This window comes from Lynx rufus, unplaced genomic scaffold (assembly GCF_022079265.1).
Source record: "Lynx rufus isolate CCGP_SWC_20201006 ecotype Redwood Valley unplaced genomic scaffold, mLynRuf1.p SCAF_6, whole genome shotgun sequence".
Classification (NCBI taxonomy): Eukaryota; Metazoa; Chordata; class Mammalia; order Carnivora; family Felidae; genus Lynx; species Lynx rufus.
In genome coordinates, this window is record NW_025814878.1 from 4340287 (window position 1) to 4364836 (window position 24550).

Here is a 24550-nt window from a genome sequence, read left to right on the forward strand (position 1 = left end):
AGACTGTTATTATGGAAGACTTAGTTTTTAAGACTCTCTAAGCAAATTCTTATTATATGACCCACTCTGAAGCTTGTGGAAAGCAATATGGTATATTTCAGTTCTGCATCTAGAGAGTTTTGATGATAATTGTGAGGTTGCCCTGAGTCCAGTGTGGAACTTTTATCACTATTTACTGCCTCACATTTGGAAATGTCATCTTTCTCTGACTAAAAACAATCTCAGAAAATGCTGAACAGAAATGGCCCAAGTGTGTGTACTCAATAAATAGTTGATATGACCATTTTAGATAAATTCAGGTAAATCAAAATCAATTCCAGTGTCAAATAATTGTTGGTAGCTACCCTGGACTGTATTAAATTGCCAATATAAACCCAGTTTAAAAAAAAAAAAAAAAAAAGGGTGCCATCTAATGGCTGAAGGAGAGCAGTTTACATTCCCTGTTTTAATTCACAGCTACATCTGCTGGCCTAAAAGAGAACACGTTGAAATGCTCGAAGCTAAGGTCTTCAGTTTCTTAGAAGTATTTTGGATTTACTCTTTGTGTATTCATAATTATTATGGAATTTCATTTCACATAGAACATGTACAAAACATCGGATATGAATTTGTATTTTGCACGATGGTGTATCATTTAATTAGAGATTCAAATAAAGGAGAGCTAGTGGAGCCTATCTTGTTCTCAGCCTACTGAAGCAGGGTAAGTGTGCCCAGGATGTAAGAGGGGACCCTCCCTGCCTTCGTGGAGGAACCAGTTCACCTTCCGCCTGGGATCAGCTCACCAGTTCCAGCCTGCTGAGCAGTGTTGTGAGCCAGCAAGCAAGGCCCGATTGCTCAGTATGAATTCATCAATTACTTTAAATTACAGTATTTTATCATCTGATTATGACTGAGGCAGCATTAATTTTATCACAGTAACTTAATTGTGAAAAGAATGAGCATTTACCATGGGTTTGTGGTCCCCTGATGCAGCTACGCAAATGATCCTGGGAGACTGCCGTGTTCAGGCCAAGTTCACACCGTGGAGGTCTGATTAGATTGTTTTTATTAGGGGCAGATATTTTAGGTTTAGAGAATAGTTGAAATAAAAGTTTGTCAGTGAGTAAATAAGGATCTCTAGGGATACCAAATAGTAATTCCCCAGTTATCAAAAGAAAAAACCATGCCATTTACAGTTATTTACATGTTAACTTAAGCACAAAGACTTAACTTTTCTACCTTTTCTTATTATAGTAAGTATCGATACTTGAAAGGATTTCTGAAAAGGTTGAGCATACTTATGGTTAGACATTTTGCCTTTTTTTTCTCCCCTTAGAAGGAAAAGGAAGGAAGGAAAAATGTTGGGTGCATAAATAATTCCTAATTGATATGACTGGGAGCGTTAGGCCTTTTTTTTATGCCTATGGACTCGTGTTCAACATTTGTTGGAGGTGAAGTTGTCTTAGAGTGCCGATCAGAATCACCGTTGCTAACATTTACTGTGCCTTGTATTTACTATATTCATGATACCTGGTGTAGTTAGAATTTACAGATAATTTACACTTGTTGCCCTCAGAGGAGCTAAAACCTCAACGGTAATAAAGCCATGAATGAAAACATTTTTAGTTATTGTGAAATACTTTAAATTGTCCAGAAATTTAAATTTAAAAATTTACTTGTAAATAAAGGGAACTTTTAGTTTTGTTTGTTTTTTTTGACCATGGGATACTGTTTTTATTTACATATATTGCTTATTTTTTTAAGTTTATTTATTTATTTTGAGAGAGAGAGAGAGAGTATGTGAGTTCAAGTGGGGGAGGGGCAGGGAACAAGGGAAAGAGAGAGAATCCCAAGCAGACTCTGCATCTTCATCAGCGCAGAGCCTGGCGCAGGGCTTGAACTCACGAACTGCGAGATCATGATCTGAGCTGAAGTCAAACGCTTAACCGACTGGGCCACCTAAGCACCCCTTACATATATTACTTATTTAAAAATTTTTTTTTTAATTTTTTTTTTTCAACGTTTATTTATTTTTGGGACAGAGAGAGACAGAGCATGAACGGGGGAGGGGCAGAGAGAGAGGGAGACACAGAATCGGAAGCAGGCTCCAGGCTCTGAGCCATCAGCCCAGAGCCTGACGCGGGGCTCAAACTCACAGACCGCGAGATCATGACCTGGCCGAAGTCGGATGCTCAACCGACTGCGCCACCCAGGCGCCCCTAAAAATTTTTTTAATATTTATTTATTTTTCAGAGACAGAATGCAAGTGGGAGAGGGGCAGAGAGAGAGGGAGACACAGAATCAGAAGCAGGCTTCAGGCTCTGAACTGTCAGCACAGAGCCTGATGCAGGGCTTGGACTCATGAACCATGACATCATGACCTGACCCGAAGTCACTTAATCGACCGAACCACCCAGGCGTCCCTATATTGCTTAAAGAAAAACATGTTTAGGACCTATCTTAAAACAAAGACGGCTTTGTTTTTTTTTGTAAAATTATGTACTCATTGTAAAAAAAAAAGTGTAGAAAAGTACAAAAGAGGAAACAAAACTCACCAGAAATCTCACTGAGTTGTAATCACTTACTAAAATAAAAACATCCCTTCAGACTTTCTATAAACATGTTCATATAATTATATATAAATGTTGTTTTACTGTACTATTCTGGAACCTTTTTCACTGAATAGCCACAAGAACATCTTTGCACAGTAGAGTCTATAAATCTCCATCATTTTTAATGGCTACATGGTGCTCCATTATATTATAATTACTTAATCAGTCTCCTGCCAATAGCATTTAGATTGTAATTTTTCACTATTTAAACACCATAGTGAACCTCTGCAGGCATGCATCTTTTTGTACTTTTCTTGGTCAGGAAATTTGTCCTAAACACAGATGATGTTATTGTTAAATCCAAGTGCATTTTTAAAATGTCTTTGATATCTATTGCTAAGTGCTCAGTTTATACATTTAGAAGATATTGACAATGCATACAGGTTTCCTAGCACCCTTGCCATTAGTGGCTTCTATTACTTTGAAATGTTTGCCAATCTGATAGACGGGAAATAATCTCTTTCTTTCTTTACTGCATCTCTTTGAAGTCCCTGTCACTATGAAGGCTTTTATGCAAATAACCTGTGATTGGAGTTTTAACATGTCTCTCCAGCCCCAGTGTTGCTTCCTCATCTGCTGATAATAGGTTGGTTCTTTCTCAAGAGCCAGGCTTCCTTCTCCTTGAAAACAAAAAGTAAAATATGTAAATAAAACACATTTTAAATATTTCTCTAAAAATTGGCATTCAACTTTGCTATTCTAAGAAAGATTCTTTAAGGGAAGTAATATTATCTCTTTCCTCTAGGACAATATTGGATTCATTCTAATAAAATGTATTTTCTCCAGCTCTTTTTTGTAGCTGCTGCTAAGTATACTTTTTATGTTAATATTTAGGCTCATTTTTTAATGTCCTTGTGACCAGCTTTAAGGGCTTTTGCTAATTACAGTCAAATCTCTTTCTTTTGACTTTTTGCTAATTTCAACATCTGGTATATCTTATATTAAATATTGTTATGCCTACACCGTTTTTAAGTTACTCATTTCAAATGAAGCAACATTGTGAATGCTAGAACTGCATATGTAAATAAAACTATGGAAAAGCTTAGAAGTTTTTAACTTCTAAGATATCTAAGAAGAAAATAGACTGTGCTTTGTACTTCTCATTGGTGTGGTCAAAGATTAAAAACAAATCCGTCTCTTGGCAAATTGTTTAATGGTAGCCACTTCTGAGGAATCTGCAGGGAAAATCTGAAAAGTGACTGAAATATGTCCCTTCTGCGTCCTTGCCTAATCTAATTTCAGAGCTACCAGCTTCTGTCCCCAGGAAGCGGACTTCACTTCCTTATTCTGATTACCATAATGTCAGCTGACCCAGCCTCACGTCAACTTCCTGATAGTACTTACTAGAACACCCAGAACACAGAGTCATCATGATCTTGCACAGATAGTTCCGTCTGTCAAGCTCAGGGCCTTCAAACGGCATACGCATTGAGGAATATATTCCTGGAATCATTTTCAAATTAATTGGAAGTGGCACTGTGCATCACTTAAATCTAGGTCTGAGGTGACAAGAACATCTCTGTAACCCTTATTTCCCATTCATTGCAGCTCTAATGGGCTTGGCATCCGGTGGTAAGAGGCACTCAGTGTAATGTGGAGGAGCAATTTGGTGACAGAGAGACCGAATCACAGGGACTTGCTCAGTTTAAAATGGGAGATAACAGCTAGTGTCTTTTTTTGGTTTTGGGTTGTTTTTTTTTTTTTTTTTGCCTAAGCCAAGGGGGTGGGGAAAAAAAAAAAATCAGCTTTTTTTGGCATATTGCCAATATACCTCTTCTAAAAACCCACCTTTTCCTTTTATAAGTAAAACAGGGCCCCAAGCATTTTATAATATAGGAATGTGCAACCATTACTAGAAAAGATCAGGTCTGCCATGAAAGCCTTCTTGTTCCAAAGCCTGACACAAATCAGGCTTAATCACCTCAGGAATGTTCCCAGCCTTACTCCACCAGAGGAAAAGTATCCTTGATTTCACTTGGGTTTTCCTTTTCTTTGTCCTTATTTCTTCTACTGAGCACAGAAAATTGGACTCACGTGAGCAGATCTCTCTAAATAAGGCATTGTGGAGTGAAGACCTGATAGCATGTGTCTACCTTTGTTATGAAGGTACCTATTCTTGGTCACTTAGAAATCTCTAAGACTCCATGAAAAAATTTATATGTGTATGTTGGTATATTTATATATATTATTAGTCATTTACCGGTATATCAGACAATGAAGTGGTCTCTCCAGTTGAATTTTTCTGACTGAAATATTTCTAACAATTTTAAGAAGAAATCTTTTTTTAAATGTGCTGTGTATCTTTCCACAATGTAAATTGTGCTGAACATAATTTCACTATTTTTTGATGACTCTGATACATCAGTTTGCCTCTTGTGCGAACGAATGCTGGGCTTCTATAGTTCTTTATTCGTTTTGTAATTGTTCTCAATCCTAGTTTGGCTCTTACTTTTTGTTTCCCGCTATCCCATCTACTTCTGAAATGCTGCTGCCTTATTTTACACATTAGATGCTAGTTCCTTGCTTTGCCCTTGAATTTTCTCCTTTGCAGGCTCCATCCACTCTGGTGGCTTCATCCACGTGCAGAAGGTTGCCAGGTCTGCATCTTGAGTCGACCCCTGAGCTCCTTGCTCGTGGACGCACTTGACTGGATGCCCTGCAGGCATCACACGTGTCCCCACCTGCATGGTCATTCACCACCCCTCACCCCATCCTCACCCCATACCCTCCTCCTGCATCACTCAGGGGAATGGCACCATCATCCACAGAGCTGCCCAGAGAGAAAAGCTAGATTCTGTTCACGACCACACTCTTTGTCACCCCTGTATCTAAACAGTCACCAAGCCTTGCTTCTCCCACACCCCCACAGCCACTGTAGTCGGGGTGTCTCCCTGCCTCAAGATGGTCACGACTAATCTCCATTCACCCTGCCTCCCGCCTGGCCTCTCAATAGCCCTTTCTCCACACTTTGCAAGAAGGCCATGGCCTTCATCTTCCCCAAACTTCTCCCTGCATCTGTACCACTCACTCTGCCTTGTTCATGTCACCATGGACGAGGTGGCCATGCTGCTACCAAGGGCTGACCCCTACCATCTGCCAGAGGATCTTGCTTCTGGAATTATCCTCAGCCTTAGCTGCCGGTTTCCCCTCTGCTGCAGCGTGTACAGACATGTTCCCGTTTCTCCCGCCTCTATAAATTCTCTCTGACACTCCTCATCTTTCTCCAGCTACCAGCCCATTCGTCTGCTTCCCTTCATAGAAAAGATACTTTGCAGGGCGCCTGGGTGGCTCAGTCAGTTGAGCGACCTGCTCTTGATTTCAGCTCAGGTCCTGATCTCAGGGTCGTGGGATCGAGCCCGGCATTTGGCTCTGCACTGAGTGTGGAGCCTACTTAAGATTCTGTGTCTCCCTCTGCCCCTCTCCCCTGCTCAGGTGCATGCTTTGTCTCTAAAATGAAAGGAGGAAGGAAAGAAAGAAGGAAGAGAAGGGAAGGAAAGGAAGGAAAAGATTTCTGAAAGTTGCCATGGTCACCGTCTGTACTTCCTCCCCTTTCTCTCCTCAGTCCTGAGGGAAACTGCCGGGTAGGGTCACCAGTGCCTTCCTTGTTGCCACACCCAGGTCTTTATCATTCTGCTAGTTGACTCTCAGCGACATTTGACACAACTGAGCATTCTGTCCCCCGCAAAACACTCTTTGCTTCCGAGACTCCTTCGACCTCCCTGGCCAGATATCTTTGCACGTCTCCTGTTCTGGCTCCTCCGTGGCAGACACGGAAACGTGGGAACATCCAGGGGCTTGCCACTTGGACCCATCTGTTCTCTTTCCGTCCTCGGTCCCTCGCTCCGCTCACCTCGTCCTCGGCATTTTCAAACAACCATACAGTCTGTTGCCAGATTTGCCTCACAGCTGCATGTTGTGCGTCGTCGGTCGTGGGTCCGAGAGGCACGTCCGCGACCGTGGCTCAACCACTCGGGGTTCCCGCGCCTCCGACGCCCCCTCCGTCTGTCTTTCCCACTTCGGCCAGTCCCTCTCCACCCCCCCCCCCCACCCGCCGGCTGTTCCAGCCAAACCCCGGCAGAGACTCATCGTGGGTTCTCTCATTTCCCTTTATCCCCTTCGTCTCATCCGTGGGCCAGTTCTGCTTGTTAGCGGTGCTGCGAGACACAGCCTGGCTCCTCTCGTGGCCCCACCTCCACTGGCCTTTTGCCCAGCGCCCTGGAAGTTTCCCGGCCTCTCCTTCCCTTCCCGCGAACGTCTCCTCCGCGCAGCGGCTGGCAGCTGGGGATACTCGGAAGGTCTAAGTCGGATCGCGTCACTCCTCTGAAAAACCCTGCAGCGGCTCCCGCTGAAGAGGTCGGGAGGTCGGCGGTCGCGCCCTGCCCCCTGCTCCCGGCTCCTCCGCAACCGCCACGGCCACCGCCCCCACGCGCTGCGCCACACCAGCCTCTCCCCTTGGGCCCCTTCCTCCAGCCGGGCCTGGACCCTCCCTCCCCAGGTGTGCGCTCCGCCGCTCTGGCGTGACAGAGTTTCAGCCCAAATTTATTTCACCTCCTCAGAGAAGCTTCTCCAGACCATCTGGTCCGAAATACAGTAGCCTCTTTACCCCCACCACTCAGTTCGTCTCTGACAGCATCCTGTTTTCTTCTCTTCACAGCACGATTGCAGAAGGAAGTTCTCTTGACCATTTTCTTGTCTCAGCTGTCCTCACAAAAACAACGTCAATTTTGAGAATAGAGACCTCATTTGATTTGTTCACTGTTGTATTCTCAGCACCTGTAACAGTGCCTAGCACAGAGGGTGCCCCCGCTGGCACACAGTTTCTGCCATGTCAGTGGCTCGCTGTTCCCTTGAGAATAAAATCCACGTTCCCTGAGATGGTTTGGCCCCTCCGTGATCTGGCCCCTACTTCTTTAACCCGTTGGTTCTTAATGGGGTCCGTTTTGTCTTCCCCGCCCTGCCGAAGAAAGATATTTGACAGTATCTGGAGACATTTTTGGTTGTCCTAACTGGGGGAGCTACTGGCAGCTAGTGGATGGAGGCCGGGGATGCGGTTCCCCATCCAGCGCTGCACCGGCAGGCCCCACAGAGCGATCTGGTGCCCGTGTCACTAGTGCTGCGGTTGAGAGTGGCCCTTTCTGTTTCACCCAGAGCTCGAGCCAGGCTGAGAGGCCTTGTTCTTCCTGGCCTCTGAGCCCTGTCCCTGCTGATCTCCCCGCTGAGCACCCCTCGCTCTTCCTACTGTTCCTGATGCTGGCTCTGGTCTTTGCCCGATTGGAGTCTTGAGGCAAACTAATCTTTAAACTTCACAACAGGGAGTTCATCCATTTGGGCAGTTTTGAAATTATAAAGGTAACTTCTACCATTAGGTAAATTTAAGTTTGTACCTAAATTGAAGATAACTTCCATATACAAACATTCTTCATATCGGGTTTTTTTTTTTTTTTTTTTTTTTATGATGAATAGAACTGTTACTCAGGACTGTGGTATTATTTATATGAATCCAATCACAGAGAATACTTGGAGTGAATTAATAAGACCACACCTATTCAGTTAGAGCCTATAGCCATAAAATTAAATTTTGTCAGTTTTTAGCTACAGTTTGGGATGTTTAAACACATACCAGTGAATTTCAATTGCCTTGTTTTCATGTTTTGTCCTACATTAAAATATTTCCTTTTTTTCCTTTTGAATTATTAATACATGTAGCTCTTTTAAGTGCATCAAAGATTGTGTGTAGATGATATCTTTATCTTTATTTTTTTAATGTTTTATTTTTGAGAAAGAGAGAACAGGAGCAGGGGAAGGGCGGGGGGGGGGGGGGGTGGGGAGGAAGAGAATCCCAAGCAAGCTCTGTGCTGTCAACACAGAGCCTGAGGCAAGGGTCAAACCCATGAACTATGAGATCATGACCTGAGCCAAAGTCAGATGCTTAACCAACTGAGCCACCCAGGCACCCCTATTTTTATGTATGTATGTATGTATGTATGTATGTATGTATGAGGGTGCATGAGCAGGGGAGGGGACAGAAAGAGAGAGAGAGAGAGAGAGAGAGAGAGAGAGAATATCTCAAGCAGGCTCCACCCTCAGTGCAGAGCCCAACATGAGGCTTGATCCCACAACCCTGGAATCATGACCTGAGCTGAAATCAAAAGTTGGCCTCTCAACCAACTGAAGCACCCAGATACCCTAGATGATGTCTTTAAAGAACAGAAGTGGGATTTGGGTTCTTTATTAGATGAATTTGCCAATTCCTGTTATGATATTTGAATACCATAAATGGAAGTTGATCCCAATGTTGTTTTGCAGTGACAGTCTACCTTTGTTCTATCAGGAGACAAAGCTGTGTGGCCCTGCTTTTGTCCCTCCCCAACATTCCCCGTATTGCTGACAAAGGAAACTACATAAGGTGCTGGTATTTCTAAACACCCCCACACAAGGATTACAGAGTTGTATGGATTTTAGTTCATGAGCAAGAGAATCATAGCCCACTAATTTGTTTTAAAACTACAATTTGCATTTTATGATTTTTAAATCACAAAGAAGACTTTTAAAATAATTGTGTTTATATAATGCTCTACTTGCTTGCTGGTGAGTTTATAGCTTATAATATTAATTAACACTTCTTTCATTGCAACTTCTTTTCTTTTTTTTTTTTTCTTTTTGTCAAATCAAGGGTTTTATGCAGTGGTTACTTTTTAAAAGCTTTCCAAAGAACAAAATATTTGTTTAAAGAATGAAAATATTCTTTCCGCCATTGCATATTTATTTTACTGTGTTTCTAGCACTGTAGAATTTCTTTTTTATTATTACTATTTATTTTTTATTTTTTATTTTTTTGTGTGTTCTAACTTGGTAAAGGGAGGTATTGGCTTTGGCTTTGGAAACAGTTAAGAAATCTTTTAGCCTATCCTTGGTTTGTCTAAAATTTATACATCAGCCTTGCTAAGAAACCCCAAACAGGCATCTACACATTTTACCTACCCTTCATTTAGAACTCTGGTACTAGGTGGGTTCTCCAGCCATGCCTTTCTGTTTCTCTCACCTTTAGCCTTACTTCACTCGGCTCTATATTCATTCTTTTTTTTCTTTTCAAGATTTTTATTTTTTTAAAGTAATCTCTATGTCCAGCGTAGGTTTGAACTCACAACCTTAGATCAAGAGTCGTATGCTCTATTGACTGAGCCAGGCAGGCACTCCTCTACTCCTTCTTTTCTACCATGAATATTTACTGAATATGCTTACCAAGCTGTGTTCTTGAGGATAGTGATATGCTGTAAATAAAAGGTGATCCCTTTGGAGTGACAGATTCATATGTAATTACACTTAATTGTGTGTGAGAAATCCTATGATGGAGAAAGGTGCAAAAGACACTGGTGGCGTAGGATTTTTAAAAGTCAGTTCTGCTGGGGGGTGGGGGGGGGTGGATTGTACAAGACTGAGAGGATGGAATATTTGGACCAGACTCCTAGGTAGAAAAAGGGCCAGAGAGCTGGGGATGAGAGTCCAGACAGGTGGAATAGAATGGCTTAGTTGGAACAATTTGTGGTCCAGAGGCTTGTTGGTCATCTTTTATTTCCTGCTTCCTCCTTCCTCGGTGATGTAATCAAGCATCCTCCTCCCATCAGCAATAATATTATACTGCCTTTTGAATAGATCATTTGAGTTGTGTTTTCCATTCGAAAGGAATAAGGAACCACCTCAGACAGGTCATTAGGGAGTTGTCTGGCTGTATCTGACTTCGCACATCTTTTTTTTTTTTTTTTTTAATGTTTATTCATTCTTGAGAGACAGAGAGACAGAGCATAGCATGAGTGGGGGAGGGGCAGAGAGAGGGAGACACAGAATCCAAAGCAGGCTCCAGGCTCCGAGCTGTCAGCACAGAGCCTGACGCGGGGCTCAAACCCACAAACTGTGAGATCATGACCTGAGCCGAAGTCAGACGCCCAACCGACTGAGCCACCCAGGTGCCCCTGACTTCGCACATCTTTGAGTAGACCTAAATCTGCTGTGGAGGTCATGTACATGTCTTTGTCTTTCTCAGTTCTTCCCTTCTTAGCTCAAGACTTACTGTAAATAAAAAGCTGCTTTGTTTGAGGTATTTTTACTTTGGAGAGTGTTATTTTCTCAAAATTGATTTAGTTGTGGCTAAGGGGAAAAGCTGAAGAGGCAGCTGTCAGAGATTTTATTTCTGAAGAGGTTCAAACTCTAGAAAGAAAATTACTATAGAAAGAAGTCATCTAGCTAAGAGTTGTTATGTGCTTGAATTTCATCCTCAAGAACACTTATCTTGGAAAATGACTTGACTGGTCAAAGGAATCATTATAGGAAGAAGGTGGGACCAGGCATCAGGTTTAAATATTTCTATTCTGCCTGGGATAGAAGAAACTGCAGCTATCAAAAGTTGGTCTTTTAAAAGGATCCCTCTGTGATGTTAGCCACCATTAAATAAAGATGATTGTTTTTAAAATTGCAGTTGTTAATTTGGCAAATGGTTACCATAAAACTGACTACAAGTGTGGAGAGAACTCATGTTTGTGATGCTGTCACCACTTTGTGTATCATGGAGCTTGTGACCCTGTGCCATCTAAACAGTATGTCTGGTCCCTGCTAGAGTGCTGAGTCCCACCGAAACAGGGTTGCAGGAACCCCACTAATTGCCACACTTTCCCACCCCTCACCAACTGCTTTGCTCATTGTTCCTCTCTTCCTGGACTGCACTGCAGTGACAAAAGAATATAGATTTCTAAGTCCTGAATATAAAATATTCATTTTGTGGAGATTTGGTGTTCTGAAACCGAAATCTTTTTTCTGACTGGGAGGCAGCTGTGTGTGCCAAGAGCCCTATTAGGGAAGAGCATATTGCTTTTTTTTTTTTTTTTTTAACATTTATTTTTGAGAGACAGAGAGAGACAGAGCATGGGTGGGGGAAGGGCCGAGAAAGAGGGAGACACAGAATCCGAAACAGGCTCCAGGCTCTGACCTGAGCTGAAGTCGAACACTTAACCGACTGAGCACCCCAAGAGCATATTGCTCTTAAAAGGAGAGGAGAACTTTGAGGAATTATTACATGGTCAGAGTTGTTTTATAAGTGGGGAGAAAGTGCCACTATTTTTATTTGACTTTCGTAGCTTACTGGGTTTATTAGGGTATATATTTATATTTCATCAGATGTAAAGTTGCTATCTCCTTAGAAACTTCAAAGGAAGTTCAGAAGACTGACCAGAGAAATGCAGTGGAAAGCAAGATATACTGATATTTATTTTACTGCTTTAATCAATAATCTGATCTGTGCGTTGGTCAAAATTTGCCAGTTTAAAGACCTTTAACATAGATCTTCATTTGAATAGAAGGCTACATCCCCACCTTTCTACCTGAGAAATTTTTAATCAGGACTGTGAATCACACGGTTTCCTTTGGCATGAGAAAGTAGTAACGGCATCTCCCTTTGAGTTTCTACTGTTGGACTAGCTCACAGTCGGCCCCTTCCCCTTATTTGCCAGCGCTGTGACTCCCCCCTCCCCCAGTTGTGGATCATGGTCGTGACTGGTACAAAGGCAGTGGAACCTCTCCAAATAGAAAATTCTCCAATTGGATACAACTTAAAACAGGAGCCCCGCTTCTCCTATAGACGCAGAAAAATGGTGAAGGCGGCCGTTTGGAGACAGCACACGTACCTTATTCTTTCCGGCAGGGATACAGTTCAGAAAATCTAACCCTATTTTTATCTGTACCTACTGGAATTATTTCTACTTGGCATCTGTAGCAAAAATAGAAAATCCGTAATCCCGGGGATCTGGGTTGGCCCATTATACAAGTTAGAAATGGAAGAGAATTCATGTGTGTAAAACAATGTACAGAATTAATTTGCCAGAGAACCCCTTTTACCACCCCAGCCTGAGCAGACATGCAAAGTACCACTCTGGAGGCCCTTGAGATGCCACGCGAGCCTGCCCACTGGCACAGCTGCGGTAGCGGGCTGCGGGGCCCTCCGACGCCGCGGCCACGCACAGCCGAAGTAGTTGGGGGGGACGCGGTGCCGTCCAACTGCCACGGCCGCGCGCAGTCGCAGTAGTGGACCGGGGGGCGGGGCCTTCCAACCGCCAAGGCCTCGAGCCACCGCAGTAGCAGGTGCAGGAGGTGTCTAACGGTCACCTGCTGCTCTGTGCCCTCAGGTCACAGAGCTTGTCTGCAGTTTTCTTCCTTTCTCTCCCTCCACCTCGTGAGTGAGTAGCCATGAACTGGTCTGTGGGAGTCCTGCGGGCCGGCCGGAGAGTGGAGGCTGCGAGAGTGAATTTCCTGTGCCCGAGGGGGGCGCTGTGTCCCCGCCAGCCGGCAGGCATCTCCCTTCCGGTCGCCTGGCCCGTCACCCTCGTGTCCAGGATGGCGACCATCAAGTGTGAGCTTATCAAGAATTTCACCTCCGAGGAGGCCGTTCATCACAACAAAGTCTCCATTATAGGAACCGGATCGGTTGGCATGGCCTGTGCTATCAGCATCCTGTTAAAGGGCTTGACCGATGAACTTGCCCTTGTGGATGTTGATGAAGACAAACTGAAGGGTGAGACCATGGATCTGCAACATGGCAGTCCGTTCGTGAAAATGCCGACTATTGCCTCCAGCAAAGATTACCTTGTCACTGCAAACTCCAACCTTGTGGTCATCACAGCAGGTGCACGCCAGGAAAAAGGAGAAACGCGGCTTAATTTAGTCCAGCGCAACGTGGCCATCTTTAAGTTAATGATTTCCAATATTATCCAGTATAGCCCTCGCTGCAAACTGATTGTTGTTTCCAATCCAGTAGATATATTAACTTACGTGGCCTGGAAATTGAGTGGATTTCCCCAAAACCGTGTTATTGGAAGTGGTTGTAATCTGGACACTGCCCGTTTCCGTTTCTTGATTGGGCAAAAGCTTGGTATTCACTCTGAAAGCTGTCATGGGTGGGTCCTTGGAGAGCATGGAGATTCCAGTGTCCCTGTGTGGAGTGGAGTGAACATCGCTGGTGTCCCTCTGAAGGATTTGAGTTCAGATATAGGAACTGATAAAGATCCCGAGAAGTGGAAAAATGTCCACAAAGATGTAATTGCCAGTGCCTATGAGATTATTAAAATGAAAGGTTATACTAATTGGGCCATTGGCTTATCTGTAGCTGATTTAACGGAAAGCATTTTGAGGAATCTTAGAAGAGTGCATCCAGTTTCCACCATAATTAAGGGTCTGTATGGGATAAACAAAGAAGTATTCCTCAGTGTTCCATGTGTCTTGGGAGAGAGTGGTATTGCAGACCTTGTAAAGGTGACGCTGACCCCTGAAGAACAGGCCCGTCTGAAGAAGAGTGCAGAAACACTGTGGGAAATTCAGAAGGAGCTTGAGCTTTAAAGTTGTTTGAAACTATCTTTCAGAAGTTATTGAAGAGATAGTAGGTGTGGGGTTGTATATGTCAAATTTTTTAATAAACTTGAAATTGCTAGAAGTTGGAAATAGGAAAGGAAGTACAGTGACTCATCTGTTTATTCCCCAGCTTTTTTATTTAGCATACAGATGTCAGGATGATTTTTTTTCCCCACACAATTCCTAAGTGACTGCATCAAAGGTGTTTTTGTACCACTGATGTGCCAGTACTTGCCATAGACAGTTGCTATTTGGTCCAAAAGGATAAAGGATATAGGTTTGTTTATTGTGTTACAGAAATAATTTTCATTAAGTACATGTTAATTTTTTCATTCTGGCTGGCTTACACCTACTGTGTTCATTTATATACTGTTTTTAAGAAGTTGTGACTTTCTCTACAATGTAAAAATAAATATACAGACAGAAGTACTGTAAAGGAGCCATCAGCTGCCTTCGTGCCCCTGTGACAACCTTTCAGGTGGGCCTTAAAAAAAGGCATTATAAAATGAGAGCTGCGAGTAGGGCCTGTGTGTTGGGAGAAGGGGGTGCACATGTACACACATGCTCGTGTATGGACGGCAGTGAAGCAGAAACATTAGGTTAAAATAGGAAAATAGTAGTGGTCTGGGTGGTAGCAGTTATAAAGCGTTTAATGCAATGTAAAGTATGAAGTGTAAAAAGATAGAAAAAAGCTTTTAGAAAGAGACCTGACAGAGGTGGCAAGCGTTACTGTCATTTATTTGTCAGAGAGACATTCCTAAATTTTGTCGCCGCTAAAAATAAAGCCTCTGAAATTATTTTAGAACTGCCTCTGAGAACCTGACCTGTTTGCACATTAAACCGGGAGACGTGTTACAAGTTGTTCTTGTTAGGCCAGGTCTCATCAGCAGAGTGGCCCTGAGATGCTCTGAGGGCATCCCTCTCGCTCGGTTTACTTCACGCTAACAAAGCTTTTGCTTTTGTATTGTGCCCTGTTGTTAATCACTGTCATAAAAATTGGCTGTTTTAATGAGTGCTTCAGGGACTGTATTTCTCAGAAAGTTACACATTCACTTTTTATTCCTAAATCAATTGACTTTACTATAGATTCTAGACTTTCTGCATGTGATACAGTGAGGGTTTAGGAGAAAGTGAAGACGCTTGTCTGACCTCTACCTAAATGATGTACTAATAACGTAGAAAATGAGAACAATTTTCAAATTCGTGTTAGCCTTCTTGATGCAATTGAGTATGAAATAAATAATATGGTATGTTCAAACACATTTCAGGATCCATATGGTCATAAGCCAAGCTAATTAAAATGGAAAGGTACCAGCATCTCCTCTCTAAATAAAACCGGTCCTGCTTAGTTGAATTTTACCAGGTAGACAGGACAGCAATCCACCCCCAAAAATGACCCTTTACCGTACTGATCAGAGCTCCCATACTATTTTATTGGAAACATCTAGAAATGTTCTGACTACCCAGGAAGCAGTGTCATGTAATGGGACTAATTGATGTGCTGAGCTCTGAAAGTGGGAAGAATGTTGGTTTGGTTCCAGACGATTCTAAGAGCTTTTTAAGCTTAACTGCACAGAGTTCTTCTTCCCCTTTGTCCAGCCCTTGAGTTTTTATTCAGCCATGTTTCAGCCAAGATTAATGTAATTTTGAAGGGGATCAGAGCACGCCTTAGGTCTATTTTGTAATTCTCTTTACTATGTCAGGTCAGAGTAGGCTGGGTTTACTACAGTGAAAAACAGTCTCCAAATGTGTGGCTCAAGGTTTATTTCTCTCATTAAATCCACTGTGGGTTTACTTGAATCTCTAGGGGAGCTGTCCTCCACAGGTGGCTTTGTACCTCAGATTGCTTTGATCTTAAGGCACCGCCATAGTAACCCAGGTTTCCATGATTTCTATGGAAAGGTAAGAATGGCCTGGAAACACCTGCAATTAAATGCTTCAACCTGGAAGTGATGCACATTTCTTTTGTCAGAACTAGTCATGTGGGTACCTAACTTAAAGAGGGTGGAGAAGTATAACCCCCCCCCCATATCTGGAAGTACATGACTACTGGCTATCAGTGAACATTAGTAATAATCTGCCATACCATTCTAAATAAAATGGTAGCCATTGTAAGAGGTACATGTGCTTTTAGAGTCATTTTTAGTTAAAGCTGGTATGTGATTAGAGGTTATAGAGGTACCAAGTCTTTCCAGGTCACAGAATCAGAGTGGCTATGGTGAAAGAGCCCTGGACATCATTCAGTCAGTTGTACTTAGAAAGCATGTCACCATGGATGGGTTAACCTCTCTGACTTCTGGTTTCTCATATGTAAAGTGGCGGTGCTCATTTCTGCCACAAAGAATTGTAAAGACGAAATAATAGCCTGTTGCTTGGTAGAGTGCCTGACACATAGGTAATCTCATACGGCAGCCATTATTATTTCTGTTCAAGTAACAGTTATTGTCTTATTCTGTGTTATGAAGAAGCTGAATTTCCAGGTTCTTCAAAATGACTGTCGGTCCTGTAACGCTTTCATCGTTCTACCTCCAGTACTGGAGTCCTGCAAGAGGCAGCTGAAGCCAAATGAGCTAGTCAGTGGCAAAGACATTATACAACTTGGAGCTTTTAATTCCAACAACTGCTTATTTTTTAAAGAATAGATACTATTCCTAAGGGTAAGGGTTTTCTCTAATTGGGTACATCTCTTGGGCTTTTAAGGAGTTTTTCAGCACACCACGCATTAGACCAAAAACCTTCATGTTGTTTTTTCCCTGCCAAAACATGCATGGTAAATGTGCAGCCGTATCCCATGTTTCTCTCCTGGCTTACAGGCTATATGGCCCTTCAAACAACTATTGCAGTGTGAGTGAGAATAACATTATTAGAGACATAATCTTGAAGCCATTCTAACATCTAAAAAGTCAATCATACCCAGTCTTCAGAATGTCCATGTTAGTAACAAATTACTTGTAATACATTTCCCAATTGTCACGACACCGTATTCAAGGCTTGCTGCCTTAGAAAGTAATACTTTCTGATGGTATTACAACCCATCCCTGTTGGACACAATCAGTGGGACTTAGGGATGAGGTTCTTGCGCAGTGGGCTCATTGCCTTAGGGGGTGCCATTCCTGTCTTAGTCTTTGTGGAGAGCAGTGCCTGGAGTTGTGTAGTACACAGTGGCCCTGATTAGAAGCGTAGCCCTGGGACCCATAGCCAGGGAAAAATTCTCTCCAGTCAGAGGAAAGAGGGAAAAGGAAGACAGCAGGTAAGAGCTCAGAGCTTGGAAAATGCTTCAGAGTAAAACTGAGTTACTGGATCTCTAGTTCCCAACATTGTCCCGTCCTCACTGAACTTGTGGGGTACAGGGTAGGGGATGGTTTGTGCCGATAGCTGTCATTGTTATTGTGGAATTCAGTTCATTGGTTTATAATCAAATTTGCTTGAATTTACTCAACTCCTAAATCTTTTTTCAAGCACAGTTTTTTTTTTTTTTGAATTTTTTTTTTCCAACGTTTATTTATTTTTGGGACAGAGAGAGACAGAGCATGAACGGGGGGTGGGGGGCAGAGAGAGAGGGAGACACAGAATCGGAAACAGGCTCCAGGCTCTGAGCCATCAGCCCAGAGCCTGACACGGGGCTCGAACTCACGGACCGCGAGATCGTGACCTGGCTGAAGTCGGACGCTTAACCGATTGCGCCACCCAGGCGCCCCTCAAGCACAGTTTTAAGCAGGAGAATGTTCTGTTGACCTGTGATAGCGTATCACTGATAACACCAACACCTCTGAACTGCATATCAGAAATTAACACAGGGGGGAAAAATTCCGGAAGGTTTTCGTGTCCTATCCATATACATAAATAGTACAAGCTTAAAAATTTGTGGAACCCCATTGTTTAGAGTAACATGAGGCCCTCTTTATAACTTCAGTGTAGACTCTGGGTTTCCTCTTCTACAGCTGTAAAATTAAAGAGGCCCGAATGGTGTTCTTTATCCCATCTGCCTCCTTTCTTTTACCCCTCTTCAAAGTCTGTCTATCCTTCTTTGGCTCTTTTTCAGATACGATTTCTTCTAGTGGGTCAGTAACTCATTTATGACTCTGGGGACAGGTGAATGATACAATACTTGGGAAATAAAGAAAGAAAAGAAAAAAATCAGTCCAAGAAGACAAAATGGCAACATGACCCCCCCTTGCTGAATAGCAGCCACCCTTTACTCCTACCCAGACCACATCTGCGTTTCCTACCTTCTTCTCAGCAACTGACCATGTTCCACATCACTGAGAAGGCAGAATGGCATATGATCCTCTTCACGTCCTTGCTCTCTGACACTCCATTTGAAAACTTTGTCATTGGATTTAGTTGTAACAGATGTTCAGCCATAAAGGTGAAGGGAAAGAAGAGGCAGCACAAGCAGACCCTGGCCAGAGACGTCTTGGAACTGAGAAAGTCTATGCAAAAGATGCCTCAGTGGGGTTATATATTGGTATTTTGGACAAAGCAACAATTATTTTTGTGGCCATTCTAGATACTTAGAATCTGCCCCCCTCCTCCAGTGCAGATAGAAGTTCCCTGTGATTATGGCAACCAAAATGATGACACTATTTGAGAACTGCTATTTGGAGCTACATTTCCAATCCCTCCCCAGTACTGTGTCTAGGTGACAACGTGTTATGAAGGATTCGTCACAGTACAAACCAAAGAGTTGCATGGAAGACGGGGCTAGGGAGAGATACCCATGCCATGGATGTGTGTGTAATGAGGACTGGTGTCTGGGACCCAAACGTTAAAAGATGGTTGGCATGGACCTCCTATAGGCTACATATAACGGAGAACCATGTGTATCCCCCAATGTCAAAATAGTTGAACCAAAATGATACAGAACTATAAAGTAATGCTTTTAGCCAACCTACCATATTATTTATGTCCGTATGAACTTTGTTCTTGGAATCCAGCACATACTTTGGTGATGCCATAATGACAATGGCCAATATATATTGAGTGCTGCCATGTGTTAGGTGCTGTGCTTTACGTGTCACTTAATCCTCACAATCCTATAAGCAGGCAGTTATCTCCCTTCTACACATGTGGAAACTACGGCTTAGAGACAGGAGTTTTCCCCAGTAGAGACAGATCTATCTGGCGGCAGAGGCTGTGCTGCAGTGACTGGAGTGAATGCCTAGGAATTTACAAGTCCTGAGCAAGATGCACTTGCTGAGTTTAGAAACAAAGTAAGGAATCAGCTTCAAAATAAAGTGAAATAAATAAGCAGCGATATAAGAAAAATATATTAGCCAACTCCCAACATAACCACTCCAAGAGATGTCTTGGTGTTGTCAATGAGTCTGAGGTGCTTCACACATCTGATTGAAGAGATCTGTATCTTTGAGAAATACAGTCAGGATACGGCCGAGGAGAATACTGTAATGCTGCACAGTAGTGCTGAAGTATCTTCATGACAGGACCAGACAGGTTAAAACCGTGAATCAAAAGTGCGTAGCCAGCACTATCTAATGCAAAGATGATCCGTCCTCCCTTAGGAAAGTGTGCTCCGCAGCGGGAGCTAGGTGCCCCAGGTTGACGCTCCTATTAAAGATCTTCCAGCCCCTGCTGTGACCCTCGGGTTCCAAGTCAACCTCTGTTGGTAAAACCTCTACACAGAGCTTTCAACGCCGTTTGGCATATGAGAACATTCTAATTTATCTGCCGTCCACTGATTATTAACCCTTTCTTTATTAACCCATTCTTTATTAACCCTAAGTTTCTTCTCTCTACTTCTTTCCTCTAGCTCCAAAATGCTTCTACGAATGGCCTCGGTGTGTTTAAGACAAACAGAACTTCCATTCTCAGCTGCATCTTTACATATGAAAAAGCCAACAAAACATAGCATTCTTCTGGTAGGAAATAGATATCATGGAGGGTTGACAGTCTAGATTACGTTGCCTTCGTGATTCAGAGTGGTGTTTTATGTTATTTAAGGCTCAATAGATTACCACTTGGAAGAAGAACGGAGGTGTATCTCATTTCCTCTCAAGGTCGCTGGAGCACAGTCTTTACTTTTTATGGTACCCACAAGCGATGAAGTATCATCCCAGCAGCAACAGAGTCTGTCTCTAATTGCTTTGGCTCTTTTAATTTTGATAACTGATTTTTTTTTTCCTCCTTTTAGATGAAAGACTTTCGAAGCAAAATGCAATCAATATTTCCAGCAATCCCCAAGAACTCCGAATCGACTCTTGAGTGGGAGGAAGCATTGAAATCCAAATGAGATAAGCATGGTGAGGGAAGTCTAAAACGATTGTTTTGGAAAGGGTGGCTTCAGAGATGCCACAGAAGCAAAGGGGCCTCGACTGATTTATCATCAGGAACATGTGCATTGTTGACTGAATTCATGGGATAGAAGGCGCTCAGTGTCCACAGAGGAGGCCACCAGTCTGTGCGCTTTACTTTAAAATTCACATGGGCATGCGTGTGCCTAAGGTTTTCCCAAAATTGGGAAGACTATTTAAAAATAATCATATGGATAACCTCTCTGTGGAGAAGATCCCAGGAGAAGTACGTCTGTTTATAACAGCTGAAGCCAAGTTCTGTACCTGAAAAAAATGTATAATAACATATGATGGAAAATCTTTATAGACAGACTCCTAACCACACTAGTACCTCAGTGTGTCTAATTAAATGAGTTTCAACAGCGTTTCTTGTCTGTATGTGATTGTCAGGGCTTGGAAAGCTCACTCCTATTAGGCCGACTCCAGAGCAACAGGTTAACAGGTAAACCCTGTTTGTCAGGTAGCAGGTGTGGCTCTGTTGTCCTGAATTTGCTGTCCTGGCTTTGCACATGCTAATTAGTCGCTGATGAGCTCGTCTCAAGGCTCTGGAAATTCTTGTGCATAGATAAGAAGCCAGTAACAGATTATGAGAACTTGAAAAAGTAGTCATGCTAAAATAATACGATACCATGGATATAAAATGTACTTTTTTGAGAAGTTGGTTCCGTGTCCCTCAACATTGACTGTTTGCTGTTTTACCTCAATTGTCAATGTAAAATGAGTCCAATTATCACCTACCTTAACAAATTATTTTGAACCAGAAAGTTACCTGAGTATTGAGTCTCAATTTTAAGTAGTCAGTACTGCCTCCCTGATGAAACTACTGGTAAATTCTTCTATGCACACCCAGCCCTTTCCTGTCCTCCATGATCTCTTCAAGAAAACAGAGAAAAATGTCTGCACGCAATTATTTTTATTTGAAATTAACATTCTTTAAAGAAAAGTAAAAAAAAAAGAGGTTAGAGTGGGAGAGAGCCAAAGCATAAGAGACTGTTAAAAACTGAGAACAAACTGAGGGTTGATGGGGGGTGGGAGGGAGGGGAGGGTGGGTGATGGGTATTGAGGAGGGCACCTTTTGGGATGAGCACTGGGTGTTGTATGGAAACCAATTTGACAATAAATTTCATATATTGAAAAAAAATTTTTTTTAAATAAAAAAAAGAAATCTTAAAAAAAAAAAGAAAAGTACTTTCATATGTCAGTATACTCAGAAAAATATGGTTGGGTACCAGTTGTGCAACTTCTTTACAATTACTTAGGCTCTAATTAGCAATCAGGTTTAATAAAGTATATTTAATTTTTTTTTTTTCTGTTGTAATGAAACCTTTTAGTTCTAAGGAAAATTTTTAAGTGAAATGTCAAGTGCATAATGTAACATTTTTCTCTGGGCCAGCTTACCCTGTTAAAATTGCCATATTGTTAACTAATTAAACAGGTGTAAGCAGCATCTGGGATTCATATGTAACCTGTTAAAAATCTCAAGACTACAAGGAGGGGATTGCAGAATTTATCAGGGTATATGGAGAAGCGAAAACTTTTCACTCGGCTTTCATTTTTAAGCCGAGATCTCTAGTCTTTGAACGAAATGAAGGAACAGGTTGTGTCGATATTATGGCCTGTGTCTAGGAGCTTGGTGGGCCCCATTCCCCCAGGGTCTGGCTTGTGGGAGGCCTCAAGGCATGAATGTTTGGATACAGACTTCTGTTTACCCTTTTCATATACGTCTGTTGTCCTTGAGGGATGGCAAGGGGGCTCCCATAAGAACGATCGTGAATCACCCACAGAGGGAAGGTTGATGGGGACAGACTCCCAGTTGCATTTTAAAAGCAGAAGTGAAGTAACAAAGATGAAAGTTAAAAGGAAAACAAGCAATATGACTGACGTGGTATTTTTCTACAGTCAGAACTCAGATTTCAGAAGATTTAGTCATTTGTCTATTCCTTTTATACCAGAGGCATATTGTTAAATTGGTTAATGGAAAGGAAAAATGTTTAACAGATAATGTTATTCTTTATGTGAAGTACCATCTGTGTATTGAGTTCTGAATGTTCCTGGATATGGAAGAGAGGAAATGTTATGGAATTTCAAGTTTGCCTTCTTTGCTGTCTTTATCTTGGGTAGAGTATGACAAACATAATCACATTTATCTCCTGGAGCATAGTTTTAATCACCCTATTAACCAGGATGACATTTTTCACAGACTTAAAAAGGAATAGAACAGACATTATCTCCCCATAAGCAATCCATTTCATGGAGGCTGAGCACTAGAAATTTTTTAAAGGATGGATAACACAAGCCATTTCCATTTCACGTGTAAGCCAACATTAAGGCGGCTTTCCATAAGAACGTTGCTTACGCTGGTTGAGTGTAAGCTTTACGTTTAGAATCTCAGCACCGAAAGAGCTATTACAGAAAGCAATGTAGAGAAAATGTAGTGGGCAGGGAGGGGCGACTTCCAAGGCCTCGGGATTCATTCAAGAGAAAAAAATGTATTCTGCTAAGTTATTGCTGCCCTGTAAAAATGTATCCATGGGCAGCTGTTATTTTCAGAGTCAAGAAAATACTATTTCCAAACAACCCCAGAATGAAAAAAATGGGAACTGCCTCACATGACGCCTACCAGCCTATGTCTACACGAAACAGGGATTCTAATGATCCAGAGCTTGAGTCCGCCACCTCCGGGCCCCCGCAGAGCTGAGGCGTGACCGCAGGTGACCCTCGTTCCATAGCGGTGACACAGGCTGATGTTGGCTAAAACCTTTCTCAGTGCTCAGTCAAAAGGTGGCATCTAATCACCTCGCCTGTCCTATGTTCTGCTTAGTTTCATGGACAGTGTGGGACTCAGCTTGCAAATTAATCATGCAACCTAAGGGGAAAATATAAGAAATTAAAAAAAAAAAAAAAAAAGAAGCCCATAGGGACAAAAGTAATTAAAATCCACTGAATTTAGCTATTTCACTTGGGGCAAAATTTAATCTCTCCTAAGTTTGGTTCATGGAGAATGTTGTATATTGCCACCTATTTTCATGTATCTTCTTTAAAAAAAAAAAAAGCAAATAGTTAAGTATAAATTAAAATCAGCCAGGTAAAATGTAAAATTATTTCTCAAATAGTTAAATTCCTTACGAAAGGTAGTAAAATGCAGATTTTTATAGTATTTTATCACATTCGAGTGAGATAGTCTTCCTTTCTGCCAAGAGTCATCGAATAATATGTCAAGTATTCAGGTCTCTATATTGGTGTTATCAGAATTAATTATCAAAGGCTGTGCTTATATAAGAGGAAAGTAAGCATCTCTCGCAAGCAGTGACATTAATCTGTGATAATGAGTGAGACCGTTAGCAAATTTTGCCTGATGGAAGATAACTCGGTTTGGGAGAAAATGAGAATAGCAGTCACCAAGAAGCGCACAGAGTTCAACTCTTCCGCCCAAGTCGTAGCAAAGTGATTCAGAACCTAATTTGTATTTCTTACATTGGTGAGGCATGATCCCTTAACTCAAAAAAGAAAACAGGCTAGTGAAAGCAGGCTAGAGATCGTCTGAGTGCTCTCAGTGACAGAAGGATAAAGGCCATTCTTAACCGACTTTCTTAAGAAGCTCAATCAGGCAGACTGCAGAAGCTTAGCACATTTACGAAACACCTACTACCTGCTCGTCTGAAAACGCTGCAAAATCCATCTTCGCGCTGCCCCTGCCTGATGTCTCGGGCTTAGCGTGGGGGCCCAGGTCTGCAGCCTGACAGATGATATCCACCAGACACGTCCAGGTGACTGACCGTGGACTTGGGTCTCCAGCAAGCGTGGACCCGCTGTCTGAAAAGAACAAGTGGACAGAAGTGAGTATAAAAGAAAGCTTGGATTTGCTCAGAAAGTCCTTACTGAGTTGTGTCAAACTCTGTGGAGTCCCTTTGCTCTGCCAACCCGGGTGATGAGAATGTGTTTATTTTTATTTTATTGCTACCGGTTATCCTCTCCAATCGTCCCTGTTCTAGGGGCCGAATCCCTCTGCTTCCTACTCTGAGCAAAGGCCCAGTGGTAGACATCCTCCCCTGGAAAACTTGGAGGGTTACCAGGGTGGACCATGACCACTGCCACCTTCACCTGTCCTTCCAGCTCCCTTCAGTCCACAGTGGCCACAGCTACTTAGAGATCCTTTAGTTGGGATGGAGGTTACAAAGCTAAGAAAATTCTAGCATAGTAAATCTCATGCAAAGCTAAAATAAGACCTGTTGGCAAAAGGTGAGAGTGATTGAGGAA

General features: G+C 42.4%; 2 protein-coding genes across 10 annotated transcripts in view; both read left to right on the forward strand.

The window, feature by feature from the left end:
* Positions 1-20658, forward strand: part of TMEM242 (transmembrane protein 242) — a 30308-nt gene extending 9650 nt beyond the window's left edge. For 3 of the 9 annotated variants that reach the window (XM_047103267.1, XM_047103264.1, XM_047103266.1), the window contains one exon: positions 6728-7231. In XM_047103267.1, coding sequence (XP_046959223.1) covers positions 6728-6915 — 188 coding nt within the window. In that variant the 3' untranslated portion in view covers positions 6916-7231. The other 6 variants (XM_047103268.1, XM_047103265.1, XR_006966320.1 and 3 more) reach the window with 5 other exon arrangements.
* Positions 12764-14316, forward strand: LDHAL6B (lactate dehydrogenase A like 6B). Its single transcript, XM_047103263.1, has one exon. It carries the CDS (start codon positions 12825-12827, stop codon positions 13968-13970), a length of 1146 nt encoding a protein of 381 aa, XP_046959219.1. The 5' UTR covers positions 12764-12824; the 3' UTR covers positions 13971-14316.
* Positions 20659-24550: the final 3892 nt, after the last annotated feature.